This window comes from Phascolarctos cinereus, unplaced genomic scaffold, assembly GCF_003287225.1.
Source record: "Phascolarctos cinereus isolate Bilbo 61053 unplaced genomic scaffold, phaCin_HiC Scaffold_5;HRSCAF=322, whole genome shotgun sequence".
NCBI classification, from domain to species: Eukaryota; Metazoa; Chordata; class Mammalia; order Diprotodontia; family Phascolarctidae; genus Phascolarctos; species Phascolarctos cinereus.
Window position 1 is genome coordinate 327,755,024 of NW_027555958.1, and position 23,103 is coordinate 327,778,126.

General features: G+C 46.5%; 2 protein-coding genes across 2 annotated transcripts in view; both read left to right on the forward strand.

The window, feature by feature from the left end:
* The window catches only part of CADM3 (cell adhesion molecule 3), a 41,177-nt gene extending 24,344 nt beyond the window's left edge, over positions 1 to 16,833 (forward strand). Inside the window, exons 2-9 of the mRNA XM_020977729.2 lie at positions 5,957 to 6,097; positions 6,663 to 6,815; positions 8,847 to 8,984; positions 9,238 to 9,405; positions 9,738 to 9,828; positions 10,715 to 10,884; positions 13,370 to 13,495; positions 14,315 to 16,833. Of these exons, the coding sequence (XP_020833388.1) occupies positions 5,957 to 6,097; positions 6,663 to 6,815; positions 8,847 to 8,984; positions 9,238 to 9,405; positions 9,738 to 9,828; positions 10,715 to 10,884; positions 13,370 to 13,495; positions 14,315 to 14,433 (1,106 nt within the window). The 3' untranslated portion in view covers positions 14,434 to 16,833. The remainder of the gene's footprint in view (positions 1 to 5,956; positions 6,098 to 6,662; positions 6,816 to 8,846; positions 8,985 to 9,237; positions 9,406 to 9,737; positions 9,829 to 10,714; positions 10,885 to 13,369; positions 13,496 to 14,314) is intronic.
* A 97-nt stretch (positions 16,834 to 16,930) lies between these two features.
* On the forward strand, positions 16,931 to 20,702 carry ACKR1 (atypical chemokine receptor 1 (Duffy blood group)). The gene is made up of 2 exons (XM_020977730.2): positions 16,931 to 18,815; positions 19,664 to 20,702. The coding sequence occupies exons 1-2, from the start codon at positions 18,795 to 18,797 to the stop codon at positions 20,582 to 20,584; spliced, it is 942 nt and encodes a 313-aa protein (XP_020833389.1). The 5' UTR covers positions 16,931 to 18,794; the 3' UTR covers positions 20,585 to 20,702.
* The last annotated feature ends 2,401 nt before the right edge of the window (positions 20,703 to 23,103 follow it).

Consider the following 23,103-nt stretch of genomic DNA (forward strand, 5'->3'; position numbering starts at 1 on the left):
TATTGCCTTCAACTCTCGTATTTTAAAACTTGTAAAACATGTTGACATGACTTTAGATTTTTTTTATACCATCCTGACTCTTAGGGCAGACCTCAGTTGGTCCCACTACTGTATCCTTAAAGGATACAAAAATGGGAAAATATGTCAAACCCAGACACTCACCAAACTTCTTTCTGCTTCCTCCATTCCTCTGTTCCAAGAAGGGAGTCAGGGCTTCAGGTTAGCTTTCCTTTTCACAGCTAAGCTATCCACCGATCTCTTGTTCTTTTCCCCCTTGCTTCCCTCCTCCCCTGTCCACTTGATCTTCACTCTTTCCTGTCTTGTTTTCCTTTTGTGATTCCCATGTTTAACCCCTGAACCCTTTTTACTGCTCTCTCTCGCTCTCTCCTGCACCACTCCCACGACCTCCTCTCCTACTCATTCTCCGTTCCCTTTTTCTGTATAATCCTTCCCTTGAGTGGCTTTAAGGACAGGGCAAATGATCTACCCCAGGTTGATTTAGGACAAAAAAAAATCTTATGGAGGGGGGATCACTGAGGTCCTTTCCTAACCCCAAGATCCTCTCTCTCTCTCATCTCCCACCCTGTCCCTATATTTCACCCTCCTTTATCTTTTGGTTTCCCATTCCTTCCCTTCCTAGCCCATGTCTTCCTTTTTCTTCCCCTTCCTCTAAGTCCCTATTCTTCTGTCATTTCTTTTTGTCTTCTTTCTCGTTTCCTATCATTTCTGCCTTCCCTTTATCTCCCCCCACGTTCTTTCTTTCCCTTCAGCTCCATGTGCCCCACTTTCCCTTCCCCTCTCACCCTTCACCCCTCTCACTTCCCATTTCTTTTTTCCTCTCCCATTCTCTTCAGTTCCCTTCTGCATCTCCCTCAAGTGTCTTCCTTCCCTCCCCCTTCCCTCTGCCTCTTCATGTCCCTTATTCCCTTTCCCTTTCTGCCCACCCTATCCATCTTCCCCTCCCCTCCCCTACTCTTCCTCCCTCCCTCTTCTGTCTCTCCACTTCTTCCCTTCCTGCTCTCTTTCCCCACCCCTCTCAACACTCCCTCATCCCCCCCACCCGCGACCCAAACCCAAGCAGCCGAATTTGGCGGGAATTGCCAACTGTTTTCATTACTGCAGATTTGAAGGAGGCCGGGCTTCCAGAATCTGCCTAGCAACCGATGATCTCACGGAAGGCCTTGCAGATAATTGGCTGTTTCCAGCAACCCGAGAACCCGAAGTAAAAGCTTCTATCTTCTTCTTTAACCTCCCCATCCCCATTTCCTCACCCCGAGTTTCATGGAAGACTAGAGTGCAGGAGGAAAAAAACCACCTATAATGTCCTCACTAATCAGCCAGCTGCCCGGAGAGCACGGGGTTATCAGGTTAATAAAAGGATAATAATCTAAGATCGATGTCACTTTGGAGAGAGGTCTCTGTTGGCGTACCTCAAGGATCTGTATAGTTGACCCAGTATTGTTCATCACGTTTTTTATCAGTGACTCGGATGAAGGCACAGAAATGACATGCCTGCCAGGTGTGCGGATGACAGGAAGCCGGGAGGGACAGCTAATAGCTTGGCTCACAGAAAAAGGATCCAAAAAACGTCTAGCCAGGCTGGATTCAAGTCCCTGACTTATAGCTGGCTGTGAGAGGACCAAAGTCAATCAGCCTCTCAGCATCCTAGGCAGCCCTCTGTAAAATCTCAGGTCTGGTCGAAACAAAGCCAACAACAAACAAGTGAAAACTGGCTGAATCCGACACAATCGCATGCACACACCTTTATGTATGACCAGACTTGTAATTCTATCGCATAGGACACATAGGACGTAGCCAACAAGAAAACTCTCCCCTACCAAAGCAGAGCTATCTAAACAACAGGTACTACTAGAATTTATAGTGTTAGAAAATTGCCTGGGGCACTGAAAATTTAAATATGGGTTTGGGAGAAAAGGTTGAGGGTAAAGGGGAAGGTAATGCAGATATCAGAGTGTAGCAAATAGAGATCTTATTCTTGGATTCAGAACTCTGTTCAGGTCTTTCCTGTGAGCAATCAAATGTAGCACAGATAAATATAAAGTCATACCTGGGTTCAAAAAATCAGTTGCAAAAGTGCATGATGGGGGAGGTGAAGATACATCACAGTCCCGATTTGGAGAGGGGAAGAGAGAGGAGCTCTAGGATTTTAATAGAATTCAAGGTCACTGTGAGTCAATAGTGTGAATAAAAAGCTCTTAGCCTGAATTAGTGTCCAGAATGATGGATATCATAATCAGGCTGTACCTGCATTGGGTACACCTGGCAATGAGCCCTAATGAGAGCACATCTTGAATATTGTGCCCTCTTCTGGTCACCACATTTTAAGATGGTCATTAATAAAACTTCTTAAGAATGAGAAATGTGCAAAAGTGGGACAGATGGGGGGGGTAATTAGCTCTCCATCACTGAAAGTCTTCAAGTAAAGGCTAGATAACTATTTTTCAGGAATGCTGTCAAGAGTTCTTGTTCCACTAGGACTTGGTCTAAATGACTTCCGATGTCCTTTAGAACCCAGAGAATCTGTGATTTGGTGTTTTAAGTGATGAAGTGAAAGTAGGAGATTTGATTTTGGAGTCAGGAAAATTGGTTTCTAGTTTCCATCATACAACTAACTAGCTTTATGCCCTTGGGCAAGTCATTCAAGGCCTTATTTTGAATTAAGTGATTTCTGAGATTCTTTCAAACTCTTACAATGTAAAACCCTATGATGAAAATTAACCTCGTTTTGTAATTTACCACCTTACCATCTCATAGGGAGACTCTATTGTCCTTCCAAAATTCCATGAAGGATTCTCTCTCATTTAGTATCTTACAGATTTTGCCCCTTCATTGTGATTCAACTGCTTCTTCCTCTTCACTCTGAATGGTCAGAGGCAGAGTGTGTCTAGGAGTCATATCTGCCAGAGATGACTCAATAGCCATAAGATTTAAGCACTGGGAGCTCCTAACCCCACCACACAAGTTCCTTAGCTTCGAAGTCTGGACTGACCCCAACAACATAGCCAGTAAAGTGACATTCAGGCCCTGCCCAGGTTTCCTTGTACCAGTCTTTCTCAATATCCTTCCTGTTCCTTCCATAACCTTTTCACCCACTTTGTCCCAACCCTCTGACTCATTGTTCCACTATTTTCTGATTTCCAGAACTTTGATTCTTTGATATTGAACATCCTATGCCCCAATTTTTGCCACTGTCCTCCTCCACTTGTTCTCTCTCTTCCTCTTACTCCAATAGAAAAGGCTTCTTCTACACCCCCAACCTTTCACCCTTGGAAAGCATTGGTGTCAAACTCAATTGGGGGCTATATATCCATACACAAGGAACTCTGTAGGCTGAATATTGACTTAGTTTCAAAATAAATTTTCTATGCCTTATTGTGGTTTTTTGTATTTTGTTAAACATTTCCCAATTACATTTTAACCTAGTTCAGGCAGCTCTCTGGAGTGTTGCTGGCTGCCTGCTGTCTGTGTGTTTGACACCTCCGCTGTAAAGGAAAGAATTCCAAGGGAAGATATGTTGAGGGTGTTTTGAATCTCACAAAACCACAACCCAGAGAGATTTCTTCCAGAGAAACTATAGGTTGAAGAACTAATATTCAAAAGTTCGGGCATTATTATTAGGAAATAGCACTTGTAATTTAGAAGTGATGAACTTGGGGCATTTGAGACTTATAACTTCTTCCCAGCTAGTTCATTCAATAAAATGTAACTAATTCTCAGAGTTCTAGTGTTGTCTGCTCTGTGTGTGTGTGATAATGATCTAATGCAAAGAGCCCTGAGATCAGGGTCTACTGACCTGAGTTCTAGTCATGGCCCTGCCATTAACTTGCTGTGAGAGGCTGAGAAAATCTCTCATACTTTCTGAAACTCAGTTACACAATATGTCAAATGAGGACTTTGGATTAAATTACTTCCCTTCTAGCTGAAATTCTTTGATTCCTAATGGAGAAGGGTCCAACATAAAAGCTACAGGGAGCTAAACAGAAACTTGGCCTGGGAACTATGAACTATTGGACAGTATGGGAGATAAAAAAAAAATGTACTTGGTCCTTATATCTGAGTGCCCTCCCCTTTGTCAAGAGAGCTCCCAATGCAAGTGTCGATTGAAAGAATAGGTAGTGCGGCTAAGATAGCAGGGAGGCAATGCCAGTTAGAGCCAGAATGATTTCTGAAATGGTCACTATTAGTGTAAAGGAAGGGGAGAAGAGGAGGAATTCTTAGAGTGTTTGCTGTAGGAACCAGTTCAGGGTAGAGCAATGTTGTTTTAAACTACTTCATTGTCCTAAGGAAGCTAGATGACCAAAAAGCTGGGCTGGACCAAACAGGAAGACCTGAATTCAAATTGACCTTAGACAAGCTATGTGACCTTGGGCAAGTCACTTACACAGTTTGCCTAGGTTTTCTCATCTGGGAATAAAAATAGCACTTATCTCTCAATGTTGCTGTGAAGATCAAATGAGATAAGATTTGTACTGGGCCTGTCACATAATAGGCACTATATAAATTCTTATTCTCTTCTCTCTTCTCCATTGTTCTGGGTCTAGATAAAATCAGTTCCTTGAAGAATGGAAGAGATTGGTGTTTTAGGGCTTCATACTGTGGAGTGAGGGAAAAGGTATTGTAGAGAGGCAGCTAGGTAGTGCAGTAGATAGAGCTCTGGCCTTGGAGTCAGAAGCACCTGACTTCAAATCAGGCCTCAGACATGTGACACTTACTAGCTGTGTGACCCTGGGTAAGTCACTTAACCCCGATTGCCTCACCAAAAAGGGGGGAAAAAGTATTGGAGAAGTCAATATGGGAGTAGGAGGCTAGGGCTTTGGTGCCATAGGAAGTGGGAGGGGGAGGTCAAAAAAGCCAGTAATGAGATCTAGGGAGTCAGTTTAATACTGAGGCCAAAACGGGCAGTTGGAGGAAATCAGTGCTTGAAGGATTGAGAGTCGTACTAGGAACTGGTCAGTGCTATTAAGATTAAGGATTCTCTTAAGGATGCCGATTTAGGCATCCTTTCTTTTAATGTGGCAATGGGAAATGTATTCTCCAGTGGTAGTAAGGGAAAACTCTTTTCTCTGACTATTTAAGTTACTTTCCTAAGTATGCTTGATCGGGAGGGAAAGATGCTGAGTGGAATATGCAAAGAGGATTTTAGTTTTAAGAAACTAGTGTTAGGGTCCAATTAGGAGTAATTTAGAGGGTCATTGTCGGGGAAATAGATGCATCTGCACTAACACTTTCTTTTCTGATTTGCTCTTTTGTTATATACAGTTTTAACTGGATCTGCTAACTAAATATTGAGTGTATCTGTACCTGAACTAGGCAACTGAATGACTGACTTTGCTTCTTTTGACTTTTGGAGTCATGGGACCCACCCAGATCCCTGGGGCCCTGTATTTACCCAGGTTATAGTGGGTAGTCACATAAAAGGACGTGGTGGAAAAGATATGTATTTTTCAGGTTAGGTAGTCCAGCAATGTATACAACGTATAAGAAAAGGTATGCCCAGACCTGTGTATACAAATTGTGTGTGTGTCTGTCCCTGTTTCTGTGTTCCGTTTAGGCATTCAGCAGACATTCAACAAATGTATCTTTCAGGGTACTAACATCCAGGGTGCACTTCCTCCCCCATACCTCCCTCACAAAGGCCTCTTTCTCTCTCCCTCTCCCTCTCTCTCTCTCTCTCTCTCTCTCTCTCTCTCTCTCTCTCTCTCTTTCTCTCTCTCTCTTATGTATCTATCTATCTAGAGAAAGGGAACAAGGAAATGTCTTTCTCTTTCATACCCTTAATTTTCATCATCCTCATTGCCCCAGAGAAAGCAAGAGAAATAGATCGTGGAGTGATGTCTGCTGGAGGGAGAGGAGAAAGGAAAGAGGGTTGGGCACTAGCCCAAAAATTGAGGGCCATTTGTATGTACAGAAAATTGATCCTACTTTGCTCCTACAGAAAGTCAGCCCTGGACACATGATATGACAGTAGTGGCTGGTGATACAGTACAACTCAAATGCCAAGTGAAAGACCCTGATTCCTCATCCCTACAGTGGTCGAACCCTGCTCAGCAAACTCTCTACTTTGGGGAAAAGAGAGGTACTATCTTCTAGGTCATCATGCCCTTGGGTAAGGTGGGGATGGAAGGTGATTTTTAGAGATCAGAGAAGAAGAGAAGTGGAGTAAGGCATTTCTGGGGGCCCCTAAACAAAAGTGAGCCAATACTTTTTTTTGAAGAACACCTATTCTCATTCTAGAGAAGCTTTAGGATTGTAAGTCTGGCCTGGAATAGCCTATGGCTCTGGAGTTGTCTCACTTTTCAGATGACTCTGAAACAAATTAAATTGGCTTTCCAGGATCTGCTCAGGAATCCAGAATTGAACAAGATCCCACCAAGTTCACTCTGACTTCTGGTTTCAGCCTTTGCTTGAATAATTTTCAAGCCATCATATATGTCTTGATCTTAGAAGAGAAATTGAAGACTCCTTAAAAAAAATAGCTCAAGGGCAACACCTTCCCTTCTCCATCCTCATCTTTTCTCCCAATGATGAGAAGGCACAACTAGAAAAGAAAAATAGACATGGAAAGTGCTAAGAGTACAATTTGAGATGGGGGGGGTAAGGGGGTAGAGGACATGGCTTTCAACCATTCTGTTTTTCCGTAGCACTTCGAGACAATAGGATCCAACTGGTGCGCTCCACTCCCAACGAACTGACCATCAGTATCAGCAAGGTGGCCCTGGCAGATGAGGGCGAGTATACCTGCTCCATCTTCACCATGCCTGTGCGCACTGCCAAGTCTCTCGTCACTGTGCTTGGTGAGGAGCCCAAATCCCAGTCTTCCCAGTGTATGTTCCCCCTAGATTATAGGCTCTCCCTTCCAGTTCTCTAGCCCTATGAAGCTTTTCCCTTACCCATCCTTCCCTCTCTGTCTTGTATTTGTTTAGTACTTTCACATACATTGTATCACTAGATCTTTACAGCAACCCTTTGGGATAGGCAAGGCAAATTCTATTAATTCCCGTTAGACAGATTGGAACACTAAGGCACAAAGAAAATAAGTGAGTCACTCAAGGATACGTAGATGCTTAGTGGTGGAACAGGGACTAGAATTTAGGCCTTTTCATTCTCATCTTAGTGTTCATACTACAAGAGCAGTGGTTCAAATGCAAGGACCACTTAGGTGATGACCAAAATTTAAAAAAAAAATGTGGTATGCAGAGATTTAACCAGGGCAATATTTTGTACCAGGGCACTGATATTCAGGAAATATTTTCTCCCCTACTGTTTCCAGTAGTCCTCCATCCTAATATGCCTGGGTCTGTCAGTCAACAAGTATTTAATACATGCTTTTTCACTGACTGACTGACTGTCTCATGGTCCTCCAATAGCCTGTGCTATGTGGTATGATTCCCCCTGTTTAATCTCTGTACCTAGTAGGGTGGTGATACTATAGCACCCCTCTCTCAAAGATCACCTATCCCTATTTGCCACCTCTCATCCCTCATCTCCCCAGTTTGTCAGCAAGCATTTATTAAGGTGTTACTATGTTCCAGGTACTGTGCTAAGCACAAAGGATATTTAAAAAAGGCAAAAATATGGTCCCTGCCCTGAAGGAGCTCACATTCTAATGAAGAAAGGCAACAATACAAATAATTATGTTGAAGGGATTGGAGATTATTGGTTACATTGAAAAGACCTGGGCTGAACTCTGTGAAGGATAGGCTGCCCCCTTTTCTGGCATTACTGTAACCTGGAGTAGACCATCTGGGATTTAAAGTCCCCAGAGGAATTTCTAGCTCTTCTTGCAGACAATTGAGATCAAGGTGCCTTTGATACCCTATGACTCTCCCCACACTGTTTTCTCCATTCCCAAATATTCTCCCATGCCAGGCCACACTTCCCTCATCCCACAGTAATTGAACTTGCCCAGGGCACATGACTCCCTTGTTATAGCTCTCCCTCCTTAATGCCCATTCCCACTTGCCATAGCAGAAATACTTTCCAAGGTTCCCTTGGGCCTACTCCACTTTCTGCTATCAGAATCTACTCAATTTGGGAAACAGGAGAAGGTAGAGGGAGGCTCAACCTTTACTCAGGCATCATTGATTTGAATGACATAATTTTTAGAAATAAAAAGGAATTTAGAAATCTTCTAATACAACCTCCTCCTTTTATAGATGAGGAAACTGGGCCCAGAGAAGTCATGTTACTTGCTCCAGAACATACACCTAGCTAGTTAGTAACAGAGTGGAGGCTAGAAAAAAGCCCAGATTTCTCACCTCTTAGGAGTTATTCTGTTAGAGGCTGATTCTCTAGGTTGCCAGCCTGGAGATATTGTTCTTTCTAGTAAAAGATTCGTGTTAGTGTTTTGGGAGAAAAAATCTGGATTGTTCAAAGAGAAGAATTCTGTGGAGTCATGCCTCCCTCTGGGCCAGACTGGCAGGCTCCCAAACTTTCTTAGTCCTTCCGCCCCTGGCTTTCTCTTATTGGGTAATGAGGCTATATGGCTGACTCTTCAGATGGATGGTATTACTCCCAGGTTGGTATTTATAATTTGGGGTTCAAAGGAGGACTCCTTAAGCCCACATGAGTGAGACAGCTTATCCAAGACTATCTTGGAATCATAGAATTCAAGAAGGAGAAGGTTATTAGAAGGTATAAAGTTAAAGAGTCACACACAGTTAGTGGCAGAACTGGGTCTTGTGACTCTAGTTCATTGATCTTTCCATTACACCACACTGCCTTTCAGTAGTAAGATCCCCAAGGACAGGAAGTGGCAGGGCTAGAAGTAGACTCATAGTGCCTCTCCTTCCTATCCTGGCCATACCCCCACCAATCTATGGCAGGAATCCCACAGAAGCCCCAAATCACTGGCTATGTGTCTGCAATCCCGGAGAAGGGGAAAGCCCACCTTACCTGTCTGTCGAAAGGGAGCAAGCCTGCTGCAGAGATCAGCTGGAGAAAGGGTGATCAGGAGCTGAAAGGTGAGTAGTCCTTCTCCCTACCATATGATGTTTGTATGTATGTGTGTAAGGGTGTATATGCATATGTGCAGGTGAAGTGATAGCTGTGTGCAAGTAGGAAGAAAAGGAAATAACAGATATGTTGTATGCTTATGCACAGATGTGTAGAATGATGTATGCTTGTGTGTGTGTGTGTTTGTGTGTGTGTGTGTGTGAATGTTGTAGTTCACTGTCTTCTGTACATGTGTATTTATGTGCATTTTCTGTACCATAGGGAAACCAAACATGGTTCAGGAGGATGACAATAAAACATTCACAGTGAGCAGTTCAGTAGAATTCCAGGTTTTCCGGGAAGATGATGGAGTTGATGTCACATGTTCTGTAAAGCATAAATCTCTGCAAGACATGGACAGGTCTACCTCTCAGCGGATCGAGGTCCTCTGTACGTCCTGGGTTTGGGAAGGTGGAGCAGGCCAGAGATAAGCAAGAGTAGAGTTGGGGAGAGGGCAGGGCAGCAATGCAAAGGACATGAACAATGGAAAAGTGGATAAGAGCAAGGGGAGAGGGATGGTGGGACAGCACCAGTGGAGAAATGGAGGACAGTACAGAGAAATTAGGTACAATAGAGAATGTAATATAGAGGGACAGGACTCAGGCTCATGAGGCATTCTAAAGTGGAAATCAAGATGTCAAAGGAAATTGGGACAAGGGTTGGGGGTGAGTCTCACAGAGGCTGTGTGGAATTTTGGGCTGACCTAGGTCGTGCTTCTACAGACACACCAACAGCAATGATTAAGCCATATCCCCAACATCCCCGGGAAGGCGAGAAGTTGATGCTACAGTGTGAAGGTCACGGCAATCCCATGTAAGAAGAACCAGTACCTCATCCCTCAGTCTCCGCATTATTTCCCACATTTACCCTGACTTGTAGGCCCCATCATCAGTCCACCAATTTCTCTGGCCTTGCTGGACAAGTCCCTTCAGCCTCCATGTTTTGTCTACAAGGGAGATAACAACAGAACAAAAGCTATGATTTTGGTTTTATTTCTGACTCTCCTAGGAGGCACTTACACCCATTATAGGACTTTTCAAGCTAACAATAATAATAATGCCCATCCATATATGTAAAAGTGCTTTGAGACTAGGAAGCACTTGACTCACAAACCTACCTGTGAGGGAGATGGTGAAAGTGTCCATCTTTCCTGCTCACCCTGACCCAAGAGTGCATGTAGGAGACCTTCTCCTTCCTTCAGGAGGAATGCTGCTCTCCTCACCTGGTGACTGCCTCCCTGTCTCTAGGCAGCTTTCAGAGCCCCAGCAGCTGCCACAGACCCTGAAAGCTGCTATGCCCATCACCCTTCTAGGGTTTTTATGAGGAGCAAATAAGATAATATTTGTAAAGCACTTAGCACAGTAGCTGGCACATAGTAAGCACTTACTAGATCAGGGGTGGGGAACCTGTGGCCTTAAGGCCACATGTGGTTTTCTAGGTCCTTAAGTGCAGCCTCATTCAGTCAAATGGATGCACTTAAGGACCTAGAAGGCCACATGTAGCCTTAAGGCCACAGGTTCCCCACCCGTGTACAAGATGCTTGTTTCCTCTCCTTTCTCCCCCCCATCACCAATCTCCCCAAAGCATCCTGAACCCCCTTCTCTATAGCAACTTGACTTCCCACTGCTCCCAGGCTCTTATTCCTACAGCTCCTCAACCTCCTCTTCCCTGCAGCCTTCTGATCTCTCTGCCTCCACAGCCCCCAGCAGTACGAGTGGGTGAAGACAGGCATCGAACCACCACTGCTGATGACCCATGACAGTGCCCTCATCTTTCCATTTCTCAACAAGAGTGACAGCGGCATCTACCAATGTACAGCCTCAAACAACATGGGCAGCCACATAGCCTACTACACCCTTGATGTCAGCGGTGAGCCCTCCTCCTTCCACCCCTTCTAACCCCCATTCTTAATTGGCTTACCTTAGCCCTAGTCTTCTTCTGCCCTACTTACCTCTCTGACTCCTCTCAGCCATTCTGATAACTGGCCTGAGAATGGAATCTAGGAAAGAGTTCAGGCGGCTCTGAGGGGGCTGAGAACTTAGGCTTCAGGTCTACTTGAGAGTGAGGAATACTAGGGAGGAGGGAAGAAACTGTCTGTGCCCCCCATCTGCTTGTTGGAATGAATGGTGGCTATTGCCTCCAACAGTGTTGGTTCTCATCCAATCCTTGTTCTTGTCAAGAAGGGCTATAATCCCATGGATAAAGCTCTCTAGGCCTCCCAAGGCAGCAGACAGCTGCCTTTTGCATATCAGAAGTCTATTCCCTCAAGCCAGTCCTGTTACTGGGCTTGGCAGTAGGAGTGTGAGGGTGCATGTTATGATCTTTTCCCTTCCTTGTAAGCTTTCCTGGGTCCAGGAAAGAGACAGGAGAAAAGCAGTCACAATGTAAAGGCACAGTCAATGTTACTACTGAAAAGCTATACCTTCCCTTCTTAGGACTATAACTTCCTCTTTCCTAGAGGTTCTGGCTTAAAGCTATGATTCTTGACTAAGGTGAGGCTTTGGGGAGGTTAACAGGCTACGGGAGTATCTCTAAGTGGGAAAGTTGCCAGAGGCTGCAGATCTGTGTAACTTTCCCTTCTCTGGCAGATCCAAATGGCAATGGAGCCCAGCCAAGTACCCTGCCTCAGCCATCTTCAGCATGTGAAGTCCCTGGGAGAATAGGAGTAGAGACAGGGGTGTTAAGATCTGGGGTACCCTCAGGGTATTAGAAGAACCCTCATCTGAACTATTTGTAAGAGGAGCTGGGAAATATTCACTACTGAGAGTTTTGAATTCTAGAGCATCTTGGGGTCAGAGCTTTCTTGACTACTCAAAAAGTCCCAAGACTTCCAGTCTCACAGGACCAGCTCAACCCTGAAAACAACATTACTGATAAGCCTACTGTATAACCTCAAGAACCAGGAAAACACAGTGAGATCCAATGAGGTCTCTGCCCAGGAAGCCTTAGTCCAACTTTGACAGTGCTTGGGCTTTAGAAGTTATCTCCCCAAAGTGGCTGTATCCATGAGGATAGCCTCCCACATCCACCCTCAGATCCCATGAATTGTCAAAGGGCCAGGATGAATATTGTTTGATTTAATCTGCCTCATCAGCTACACTGCAGCCTGGTGGTAGAATGGGTTATTACTTCCCCTTCTTGAAATGTCATTACTGATAGAGACTACTCTATCCAGAATTGAATTAGACTGAGTCCTGCTTGGAAACAAGAGAGTGAATAACATGACCTCTGAGACCCTTTCCAGTCATAGGAATTTATGATTCCCAAAGACAATTGCTACCTCCACTGGCTCCATAGGAATCTGAGGAACATTCAACCAGTAATACTTCCCATCTAATTACTGTGGCCCTAAAGTATGCACCCTGGGAGATAGGCATCAGGGTATGGACTCCATAGAATCAATGTTGGACTATGTCCTAGAAATCACACTACATGAAATCCCCAGTACCATGTCCTCTCTCACCAGCAGAGAATAAAGAGAAAGAATGTAGACATTTTATCTTCCCAGGATGCACTGATAGACAAGAAAATAAAAAAGCTTGGCCCAGCTAGACCTGAGGTAGTACTAAATCTGCTCTTGATTACATCCAGTTTGGGGAAACATCAGACCTATCTAGGTCCTGGGCCTTCTTACTTTATCTTTCCTGGGTACTTTATCTCCAGGGATGGTACCATCTCTGCCAACCAACTCACCCAGCCTGTGCTCAGGAGAACTGTCTCCCGTGTTTTCAAGGCAGGTGCCCATTTCTGGAGAGAAACTAGTTACTGTTTGACTACCCCACTAGCCAAAAAGAAGAAAAAAATCTTCTGGTTTATCTCAAGGTGTGTGTGTGTGGAGTTCTGAGCCTTCAATTTCAGTCATACTGGAGCAAGACTTTAAGACTGTCCTGTCACAAAGTAACAGCAGCCTTCCTTTTGGGGGACTCAATACCTACTCCCTTTTCCCACTTTATTTCCCCCCAGGGGTCTTCTCTCCCTGCCACATCAATTTGCTATCCTTTCCTTACCTGTCAGGTTCTGAACTGTAGGTCAATAAGTTAGTAGTCATCTAGAGGAATCAGCCTAGATCTGAGAAAAATAATCAAGGGCAACAAGAATCAGAGAAGATGAAAACCCCTGGGAAGACAGCAGTAAGAAAAGAAAAAGGCAGGGCAATGCTCAAAGACAGAACCCTTAACCAAAGGGCCCTAACACAATGTATATTATACTAGGCCAGATATATTGAACCTAAGCCCCTTACATAACTCCTGACCCAGGCCTTTTGACTAGGCCTCATCATGCCCAACCCAAGAGTTTCTTAGGGAGCAGTGGGGGCTTTGGTGAGGTCTTACCATGCTGCATCTCCCACTCTTAGACCACAGCCCAGTGATCTCAACTTCCAGCACCTACCATGCTGTCATTGGGGGGATTGTGGCCTTCATCGTCTTCCTGCTGCTCATCCTGCTCATCATCCTGGGCCACTACCTGATCCGGCACAAAGGTTAGGGGGTAGAACAGACCTAAGGGAGCCAAAGGGAGAGAGGATAAGCCAGGTCAAGGGGCAGGGACGGAGGGAGGGTCAGCTGAGGCTACAGCTCCCACGTGACTTCGAGAAAGGGAAGAGCGGTTCATTGCCAGCACCATCCCTGACAACCCTAGAAATAGAGTCTGATAATTTGGTGCTGATCATCCAAATAAAACAAAACCTGCCCACTCAGCCAGCTGCTGTTCCCATGCTTTTCTTACTTTTAGGGTCCTACCATACACTGCCAGCCACAAACTCTACATTTTTCATCCCCATCCTAATTCCCTTCATATCCTTCCATGACCAGTTCTCTTCTTTCCCCTCTTCTCTCTAACCCAGTCTTTCCTTTTTTATCTTCTCTCATCTTGTAGCCATAGCTATATCTCTTTTCTCCCTGTCTCTTTATGCTTAGCTTGTTTTTCACTTTTCTTTCAATTTCCCTACGACTCCAATCTTCCCCAAATGTTACCTCTAACCAGTAGCTTGATTGTAAAGGCAGATCAAATGTCAGCCCTAATGCCCATGGGAATTGAATATAGTTAGCCCACCCTATCCCCAAACAGGCTTCTTAAGTCTCTCTCTATATATACATGCATAGCATTGGGGCCGCTGAAGGCAAGAGGTAAAAAAGGAACCCTAGGTAGGAAAGCTTGGGTAGGGAATATAGGGGAGGTTGGGGAGGGAGGGGGAGAAGATCTGTGGCCTGTGGTGGAGGGAAGGGAAGGGGAAGCCTGGCAAGGTAGAATGCCAGAGGCCAGGGACTGCTTCTGAGAGGAAGCCCTTGTCTCTGTCCAGGGACGTACCTGACACATGAGGCCAAAGGCTCAGATGACGCACCAGACGCGGACACGGCCATCATCAATGCAGAGGGCGGGCAGTCAGGCGGGGATGACAAGAAGGAGTACTTCATCTAGGGGTGTCTGCCCATCCGTCACGGCCCCCCCGGGGGGGGCCCACCCCAGGGCCTGCCGGGGCCGAGGCACCAACCCGGACTTGTACAGAGCGACCCCAGGGCCGCCCCCTCCCGCTTGCTCCCCAGCCCAGCCCGCCCCCCTGTACAGAATGTCTGCTTTGGGCCAGGTTTTGTACTCGGTTTGGAATGGGGAGGGGTGGGGCGGGAGGGGAAGAGAGGGTTGCCCTCGGCCCTTTCTGTGGCTTCTCTGCGTTTGGGTTTATTTTTTTATTTTTAACAATCCCAGAATCAAATTCGTGTCCAGGCTGGAGGGGGAAGGGGCCCTTTGGGTAGGGGAGAGCAGAAACTGAAGGGTTAAGAGAGGAAAAGCAAAGAAGTAAAGAATAGAGAGGTAAGAAGAAAGGAGAGATTAGGGTTGGTCCATTCTGGAGAACTGTCCATCCCTAGAGCAGAGAAGTTTTCTTAGTCTAATGTGGCAGGAGCCACATCTCCAGAAATGGGGTGCGTCAAGCTGTCTTGAGCTCCAGGTAAGGGTGTTGTTTTTTGTTTTTTGTTTTTCCTCAGATAGCTAGGAACCAGCTGGGCAGGAGTGAGAAGCAGAGGGCTCTGGGAACTTTGAGTTCTCAAGAGCATTGCCATCATGGTACTGGAGAGGCCAGCCTTTCTACTTAATCTTGGACCAATTCCCCCACCCCCATTCCCTTACAGGGAAGGAAAGGGGCTGGGAATTAGGAACAGATACTAGAGAAGGGGAACAGTCAGTGAGGCAGGGGTACAGTGCTTCAGACTGAGGTGCAAGCCAAGACTTGCAGAAAGGAAGAAGTCTACAGTGTAAGAGCAACTGAGGCTGACTTGCCACTCCCTTCCCCCTACCCTTAACTCCTAAGAGTTATATAATACCACATCACCTCCTCGGGTCCCCTTCCCCCTTCTTCAGAAGCAGCACAGCCAGGGGATTGGGGCATGACGGAAAAAGGAACAGGGAGGGCCAGGAAAGGACAGCAGGGCCTTCCTTTTATGTCAGCAGTGGGAGAAGAAATGCCCTGGGACCCAAACTTAGCCTACTTTCCCCTACAAAGGGGCCCCAACTCCTCTCCAAGGCACCAGACTGTTGCATGGCAACCCCCTCCTAGGCATTACAAAACAACAAGCCCTCCACTCCTGTGCCATCCCATGCCAAAGCCCCTTACCCCCAGCAGACCGATAGAACAACAGCATTTGCAAACAAAAAAACCTAGAAAGATCTTAACTGCATGGAGCTGTTCCCTGCCCAACACCCCAAGACAAAGAGAGTTTGGGAGGCCCAGGGTAAATGGTGACTGTGGGAAGGCATACAAAAGGGCTTTGGGAGGTTAGGGTACATGCCTCATCCTGGAATGATACCTGTACTAGTCTTAATCGTGCCACCCCCCAGTGCCCATCTGCCTCAAACAGAGGAATCTCAGGGTGGGTCTCTGCTCAGCACTTCCCCCCTTCCATCACCCTCACCCCCAGAGGACACACATACACAAACACACAAACACACACACACACACACACACACACACACCCATTCCCACCCCTCTCCTGCCACTGTCTGTGCCACAGTCCTTGCTATGCACACCCCAGGCTTCTCCTGGATACATACCCTCTAATAACCTCACTATCCACTCCCTTGCCTCCCTACCCCCACCCCTAGTCTGCTCAGTGGGTTGATGGGCCAGGAGGGTTGGGGATGAGGTCTCCTGTCTTTGCATCCCCCACCCTTTCTTCTCATCATCCATTTTGCCTCCTTGGCCCTGAGCTGGTTGCTATGGAGACAAGGCCTGCTCACACCCTGCCCCCCATCCCACCCTGCTCAGTCCCACTGCTTTAGGGCTCCTGGCCTGCCCCCAACTCAGGACCAGGAATCCTTTCGGCACTCTCCTCACTCTTCTCCCAGCCTGTGCCAGCTGCCCCAAGAAGAATGGTGGGGAGGAGGGGCATTTGCAACCTGGCAGGGAAACCCACCTCTCTCCCTCCCTGCTAAAGTGTTCTCCCTTCAGTTCAGGTAATGCCCTTCTGCATCTTCCCAACACTGGGCACAGCAGGCAGCCCCACACCCAGACCAGGGGCCCAATCCCCCTCCAACAGAAAGGGACCTGGGGACCCCACCCTGCTGGGCTCTCCATCCCTGGCATCCCCTTTCAGGACAAACAACTCTAACTCTTTCGAGCTGAACCACTCTGTCCATATACACAGAAGCCATATTTGTACGGGGGGGCGGGGGAGGGGGGGCCTGTCGTGCTGTGTGTGTCTGTCCAGGGAGGTGGGAGGGGAAGGGATGGGATGGGAGGGGATCGTGTATCTTTATAACCTTTCTAATTCTCCTGTGCTAATCTCAGAGGGGCTACCCCTCAATATATCTGGATTATCCGTGTCACTGGGATGTTTCATGTTTTGCTCATACTGTCCACATAGGTGGGGGGAGAAGAGGGGAGGGCAGGATAGAGCTCAGGACAATAACTCCCTCAGCAATAGAATAACTCTCAGAAGAAAGGGTCTATGTTGCTTGTCTTCTCTCATATCTGCTGAGTCCTTTTGCTCAACAGCAGAAATGGGGACTGGAGCTTCTTCACAGTTCCCCATCCCCAAACATAGGAATTCTGGGAGAGGTTTTGAAAGAGGGCAAATAATATACTTTCTAGGGAGGGTGGCATAGCTAACGTTTAATAATAATAATATCCATATGGGACTTTAAGGTTTGCAAAGAATTTTACATACATTATCTCCTTTGATCCTTACAACAACCCTGTGAGGTAGGAATTATCATTACCCCTGTTTTGCCCAGGAGAAAACTGAGATTAAGTGATTTGAACAGTCACACAGCTATTAAGTGTTTGAGGCTGAATTTAAAACCAGATCTTCCTGACTCCAAGTCTAGCACTCTAGCCACTAGACTACCCAGCATGAGCTACGACTCCATGGGCTGACTTCTATAATTCTGTGATCTCTAGGACATCTGGGTAGAAAGACTGCATTAAAAACAAAAATCTCCCCCAACACTGTTAACTCTTCTTTAGTATAAGATGCCTTTCCCATAATTCATCTTATCATTCCACTGCCACTATTTTCTGTCTTAGATGGACATCCTAGGAGGGACCTAGGCAGAGACCCCAGGGTAGGACCTAAGCAGCTTTAACTAGGCCATGCCAAAAGCCCAGGACACTCCCTGAACATCTTTAAACTACTGCTCTTTCTATACCGAGCCCAATTGCTCATATCCTAGACTCCTCCAACCTTGAGCTCAGAGGTCTAACATAGTTGAAAAATTGGCCAAGTAGTCAAAATGAAGGAAAGGATGAAGAAACTGAGACCGACGTGGGATTGGAACAGGTCCACCAAAAAGGAAAGTCATTTATTTGGAGGTGATGACCCACAGAGGAAGGATAGCATCTTCTCATGATTATCCATTGGCCTATATATTAGAGGTTGGATCACTGCATAGTAGACTGCATAACCCCAAGTGCCAGGCTAACAGGAAAAGTTTCTCTCACCTCAAGCCTCTGCTGTGACATCCCCCAACTAGACATCCCAGGGGAAATAATACCACAGACTCCCAGAAGAATGGAAAATTGCCTCCAAGGGTAGCCTTCTGGCCTGTCATCCCCCTAATCCCTTCCCACTCACACATTGAACAAACACAGTCAGAAAGAACCATGCTAACACTCAGACACCCACCTCTGGTGACACATACCACTCAAAGTGATACACAGGGACACACCCACACATCGGTACACTCACATCCAGCTGTCTCAGGATAGGCAACAGTGCAATATACTGAGACTGGTATCTAGAAAACCTACACACTCCACATATACAGTACTGTTGATATAATCACACACATCCCACCACAGGCTACCACTAACAGCCTCTCTTGTTCACAAGGAGCTCTTGGTGCTCCCAGGTTTTTCCTAGAACCCAGCCTGAAAAAGCCGGAGTGACAGAGGACATCACTAGGCACCCTTCCTCCTCCATTTCCCAGAGCCCTTGGTGTCTCTATTTTTCTCACCTAACCAGTCTTATCCTTGTGGAAAGTCCCAGCTTCTTTGCCCTTCCACGCACCTCTAAGAGAATTGCCACTTTCCAGCCCCCACCCCTTTCCTTCCCCTATTGAAGTCCAAAGCCAATATTGGCCCCCAAAGCAGGAAGCTTTAGGTGTAGTAATACACTTCCTGAAGATTCTGCAGCTTACTCCCACCCTCTCCTGACTCCGCCCTATAGTCCTACCCTGGGGCATAAAGTTTCTCATTAGCCCTTAGTTCTTATCTTGGAGGCTCAGACACCAACACAGGCATCTCTGTCCTTGGCCCACCCTGCCTGCCCTGAGCTCAGCCCAGAACCATGGGGAACTGTTTGCATCGGGTGAGTGTGTGGGCCAAGACTCAAAGATCCCTCAGCCCATGTTTTCTTGCTTCTCAATTTTAACACTTACTCCCGTCTTTTCTCCTCTCTTCTCCTTATTTTGGCTCATCTTTACCCTACTTATTCTTTGCTTCTTTTTTCCTCTCAGGCCTCCTTACCTTATTTCTCATCCTTCCTTCATTATTAGCCTTTTCTCCTAACTGCTTACTTTTTCCTCTTTAGTTTTTGCCTCTTCTTTTTTCCCTCATCTCAACCTTCACCTCCTTCTCTCTTCATCCCTTCTAATCATTCCCTCCTCAACCACTTACACCTCACTCCCTTGTCTTCTCATACCTTCCCATCTTATCTCTCACTTCTTTCCTCTTCAATTCTTTCTCACATTTCCTTTCTTAAACACTCATTCTTATCTTTTGCCTCTCTCCAATCACTCCACACTCATCATACATTTTCCTTCTCATCACTTACCTCCCTTTACCCTTTCTACTCTTCTCAGCTTCAAAGCCCTGGATACCTCATTAATATCTCATTCTTTATCTACACTTTGAACTGAACCCCATCCTCATTCTCTTTACTCTTTGACAGACCCCAATCCCTTGGAACTTATTCTCCCCTCCCAATTTTCTCTATTATGGCTCCTGATTTTCTTACTGGTCCTTACTCCCTTTGTCTCATTTTCTTGCCACCTTCTCTGATTTCTCACTCTACCCATCTCCTTCACTCTCTTAATCCCAGACCTCCCACCCCAACCCTGGTTCTCCCTCTCCCCTACACACTTTCTTCTACATAACATGGGTGGGAGGAGGGAATGAAAAGGTTCTCTGAGTGGCCCCTTGTGGTATGTTTCCCAGACAGAATCCGGGCTTCAGAACTCCGAAAACTGGACCATCGATGGTTTGGATGACGAGTGGGACACTCTGTGGAATGAGACTTACAACTATACTGATGCTGACCTGGACTTGGCTGCTCCTTGCCGTTCCTGTACCCTGTTAGATAGCTCCTCACTGCCCTTTTTTGCTCTTACTAGTGCCTTGGGCATACTAGGTGGTGGGGCATTGCTCTTTGTCCTCCTCAAACCCCTTGCCTGCTGGCACTCATGCCCAGGCCGGATCATTCTGGCACAGCTGGCTGGGGGCAGTACCCTCTTCAGTGTTGTTTTGCCCATCCTGGCACCAGGGTTGAACCCTAGCCCACACATCGCCCTCTGTTGCCTGGGACATGGGCTCTGGTATGCCTCAGCTTTTGCCCAGGCTCTGCTGGTGTGTGTACATGCCTACCTAGGTCCTGAACTGTGCCAAAGCTGGCTCCCCAAGCTCTCACTGGCTCTGTGGGGAGTTGCTCTGCTGATGGCCTTGCCTGTCGCCCTGGCTAGTAATGTTACCTCTGGACTCTGCACCTTCTTATTCAGCCATGACGTGTGGGTTTGGTATGTGATCCATATCGTGGTCTGCATTGCTGTTTTCCTCATTTTGCCCCTGAGCCTAGTTGGGGGATGGATAGTACAGAGGGTAGGAGGTGGAGGGCCAAGGCCAAGGGCTAATGCCCTGTGGGCCTGGTTCCTATTCTGGTGGCTCCATGCAGTGATGATGGGGTTTGATGCCCTAGTAAGGTCAGAAGCCTTGGTGATAAATAAGTGTTCTGTCCAGCAGACCCTCGATTTCTTATTAGAATCTGCAAAGATCTTGGGGATATTGCATTGCCTAGCCACTCCATTCCTGCTGGCACTGTTTTGTCACGGTGTCACCTGGCCCCCCACCATCAACCTACTCTAGAACTTCCTTTCCCCCACCCCTCAATCCTCCCGGCCTTATCCTGACATCTGGGCATCATAGAAGGCAAGTCCCAGTTTTCCCTGCTGCCAATTGACATTAAAGTTTGTGCTGCTATAAAGCTGATAGTTTCTTATTTGGCCAGGGTGGTGGGCCCAATTCTACCTTAGGCACTCCTACCAGCACCTATCTCCCCAGCTGGTACCAATCAGATGAGCCTGGGAGTATGGAGAAGAGGAAGAGTCACCATCCACGAGTTCTCAGGACAGATACTACCCCAGAAGCAGTACAGATGGACACTAAAGGTTCCCTTGAGGTCTGGGATCATTGCCTTAAGGCTTAAGAAGAGAGAGCAGGGGAAGAATTCCGAAGGGTACTGGTTTGGTAGGTGAGATAGAAAATGTCTAGGTTGCTGGAGAACCCTGACGGAATAGATATTGAATGGGGAAGCTTCAGTGAAGAGGAATGGTGTGGCAATGAACCTCAAGACTTCACTGATTCTCCTTTAAATGAGCTCTTCTATTCCTTTTGCTCCTTTCAGGTACCTCTTCTTTCTTTCCCATTTTTTCTACCCCGAATCAAGAAAGGAATATTAGGGACCCCACAAGACTTCATCCCCATTAGGCTACCTCCTCACCTTGTTCTAGAGTAAATGCATTGATTCCACCCCAAGAGTTCCTGATTTGGTTACAGATCTCCTAGGTTAAATTCTCAGTTTCCCTGAATTGCCAGGCAAAAAACCCTTCCTACTAATAGCTCACAGCAATTTTAAAGCTGAAAGTCACGTTAGAGGTGATTATTAATGCCTCCTTCCTTGCTCAAGTCACTGTGCGTGTGTGTTTGTGCGTGCTAAATTATGTTTTTTGTGTCCATTTCAAATTCCTTATTATGTCTCCTCAAACCAAGTTCCTTCCTCTCTTTCCTCTCCTTAATTCTAACTTCTCCTCTTTCTTCTTAGGAGGTGGGGATATGACTCACTCTTCACCTCCTTTCACTTTTCCTCCCTCCCTGGTTTCCTTGACCTACCCTCTCTGGGAAGGATAGTGGATATGGGGGGGGGGGGGAGAAAGCTGGAAGGATCCCAAGGAGGAAACTACTAGGTATGTGACCTAGTGGAGGTTAGTTTATGACCCATCCTCTAACTGGAATTGTCTAAATTTCCCTCCACATATCCAAGGTCCTGGGGCCAACCCTTCACATATTAGTTATTCTTTTTCTCCAGTCTTCGATATCCTAAAGCCTCCTCCCTGCTTACTCTTGGCCCACTAGCCTCTTGCCCACGTCTGAACACACACCCAGAACAAGAAATTTTTAGGCCGAAATTCCCCTCCCAAAGGGGGAGCACCATGGAACCCAGAGACTGGTAAGCCAGATAAGCCCGTCCTCACCCACCTCCACCAACAAACACTACGGAAGAAAGCTAAAGGATCCGTCCACTGAACTCTAACAAGCCTAAAAGCTGCAGAACAGGACGTCTTCTGCCAACACCTGACAGGACCCAGATGTACTCATGTCTTCAGATATGCTCTACTTGGCTTTACTTCCCAAGTGGGCTATTTCTTTGTGGACTGGGGTAGGGGCAGGGGTGGACTGAAGAATACCAGGTTCAGAGAGTTTGGAGTGGGGGTGGAGAGTGATGTAATTTCCAAATCCCCCACCTTCTGTTGCTTAGCAACAACCAGACTACCCCCTGATTGGTTGTTAATAAATTGAAGGGAGGGACTGAGTGGCCAAAGGAAACCAGGAAGACATTCTGGAGCCCAAGGAAGGGGGTGGGGGTGGAGAAGATATCTCAGAAGAGGAAGAGACAGGTGGGGCTCAGGCTGTGAAGAGGTCCCGCACCTGCCCTATACTTGTATCCTATTGTCTCCACCTCCTCCCTTTGATCCCTCCCTCCTTACCACTGTCCACCCAAGCCTTCCACCTCCCTCCAGCATCTCCTCAGCCCCTGTCCCTCTCCCATTAGTAGACCCTCGATTTTAGAATGCAATCTGATGGATTCGAAGTCTGACCTAGTTAAACTAGAAGTCGTGATGGGGAGACACGTGGCTAGTGGGATTGCATTTTTCTATTATTAATTACTCTTGCATTTAGGTAGAGTATTGTCCAGCCTCCACTGCTCCTGTTGTAATTCTGCATCATTTCTTTGGGGTTTTCCTTAGCATACCAAGATCCTATTTACTGCTACAGCTCACAGTGCACCACCAAATGCTGAAACTTAGTTTTGAGCCCCACTGCTCCCTTGAAACTTTTCTGAATTTCCCTTAGAGAGACAGATGGTATATAAGCCACTAGACTTGCAGTTTGCAAGACCTGGTTTAAAAACCCACCCAAAATACTACCTGCATGATACTGCACAAATCATTTAGCCCCTCTGAGCCCCCAGTTTTCTTAGCAAGATTGTTACAAGGATCAAATGAGGTAATGATGCATTTAAAGTTCTTGCATACATGTAACCTATTATTATTGCAAGGGTCTACTTCTTAGGGCGTTTAAGAATAAGAAATCTTAGAGTTTGAAGG

Coding starts and splice junctions, on each gene's coding strand:
- ACKR1 (XM_020977730.2), top strand. CDS start 18,795: ATGGGGAACTGTTTGCATCGG. Junction 18,816..19,663: donor TGGGGAACTGTTTGCATCGG/GTGAGTGTGTGG, acceptor TATGTTTCCCAG/ACAGAATCCGGGCTTCAGAA.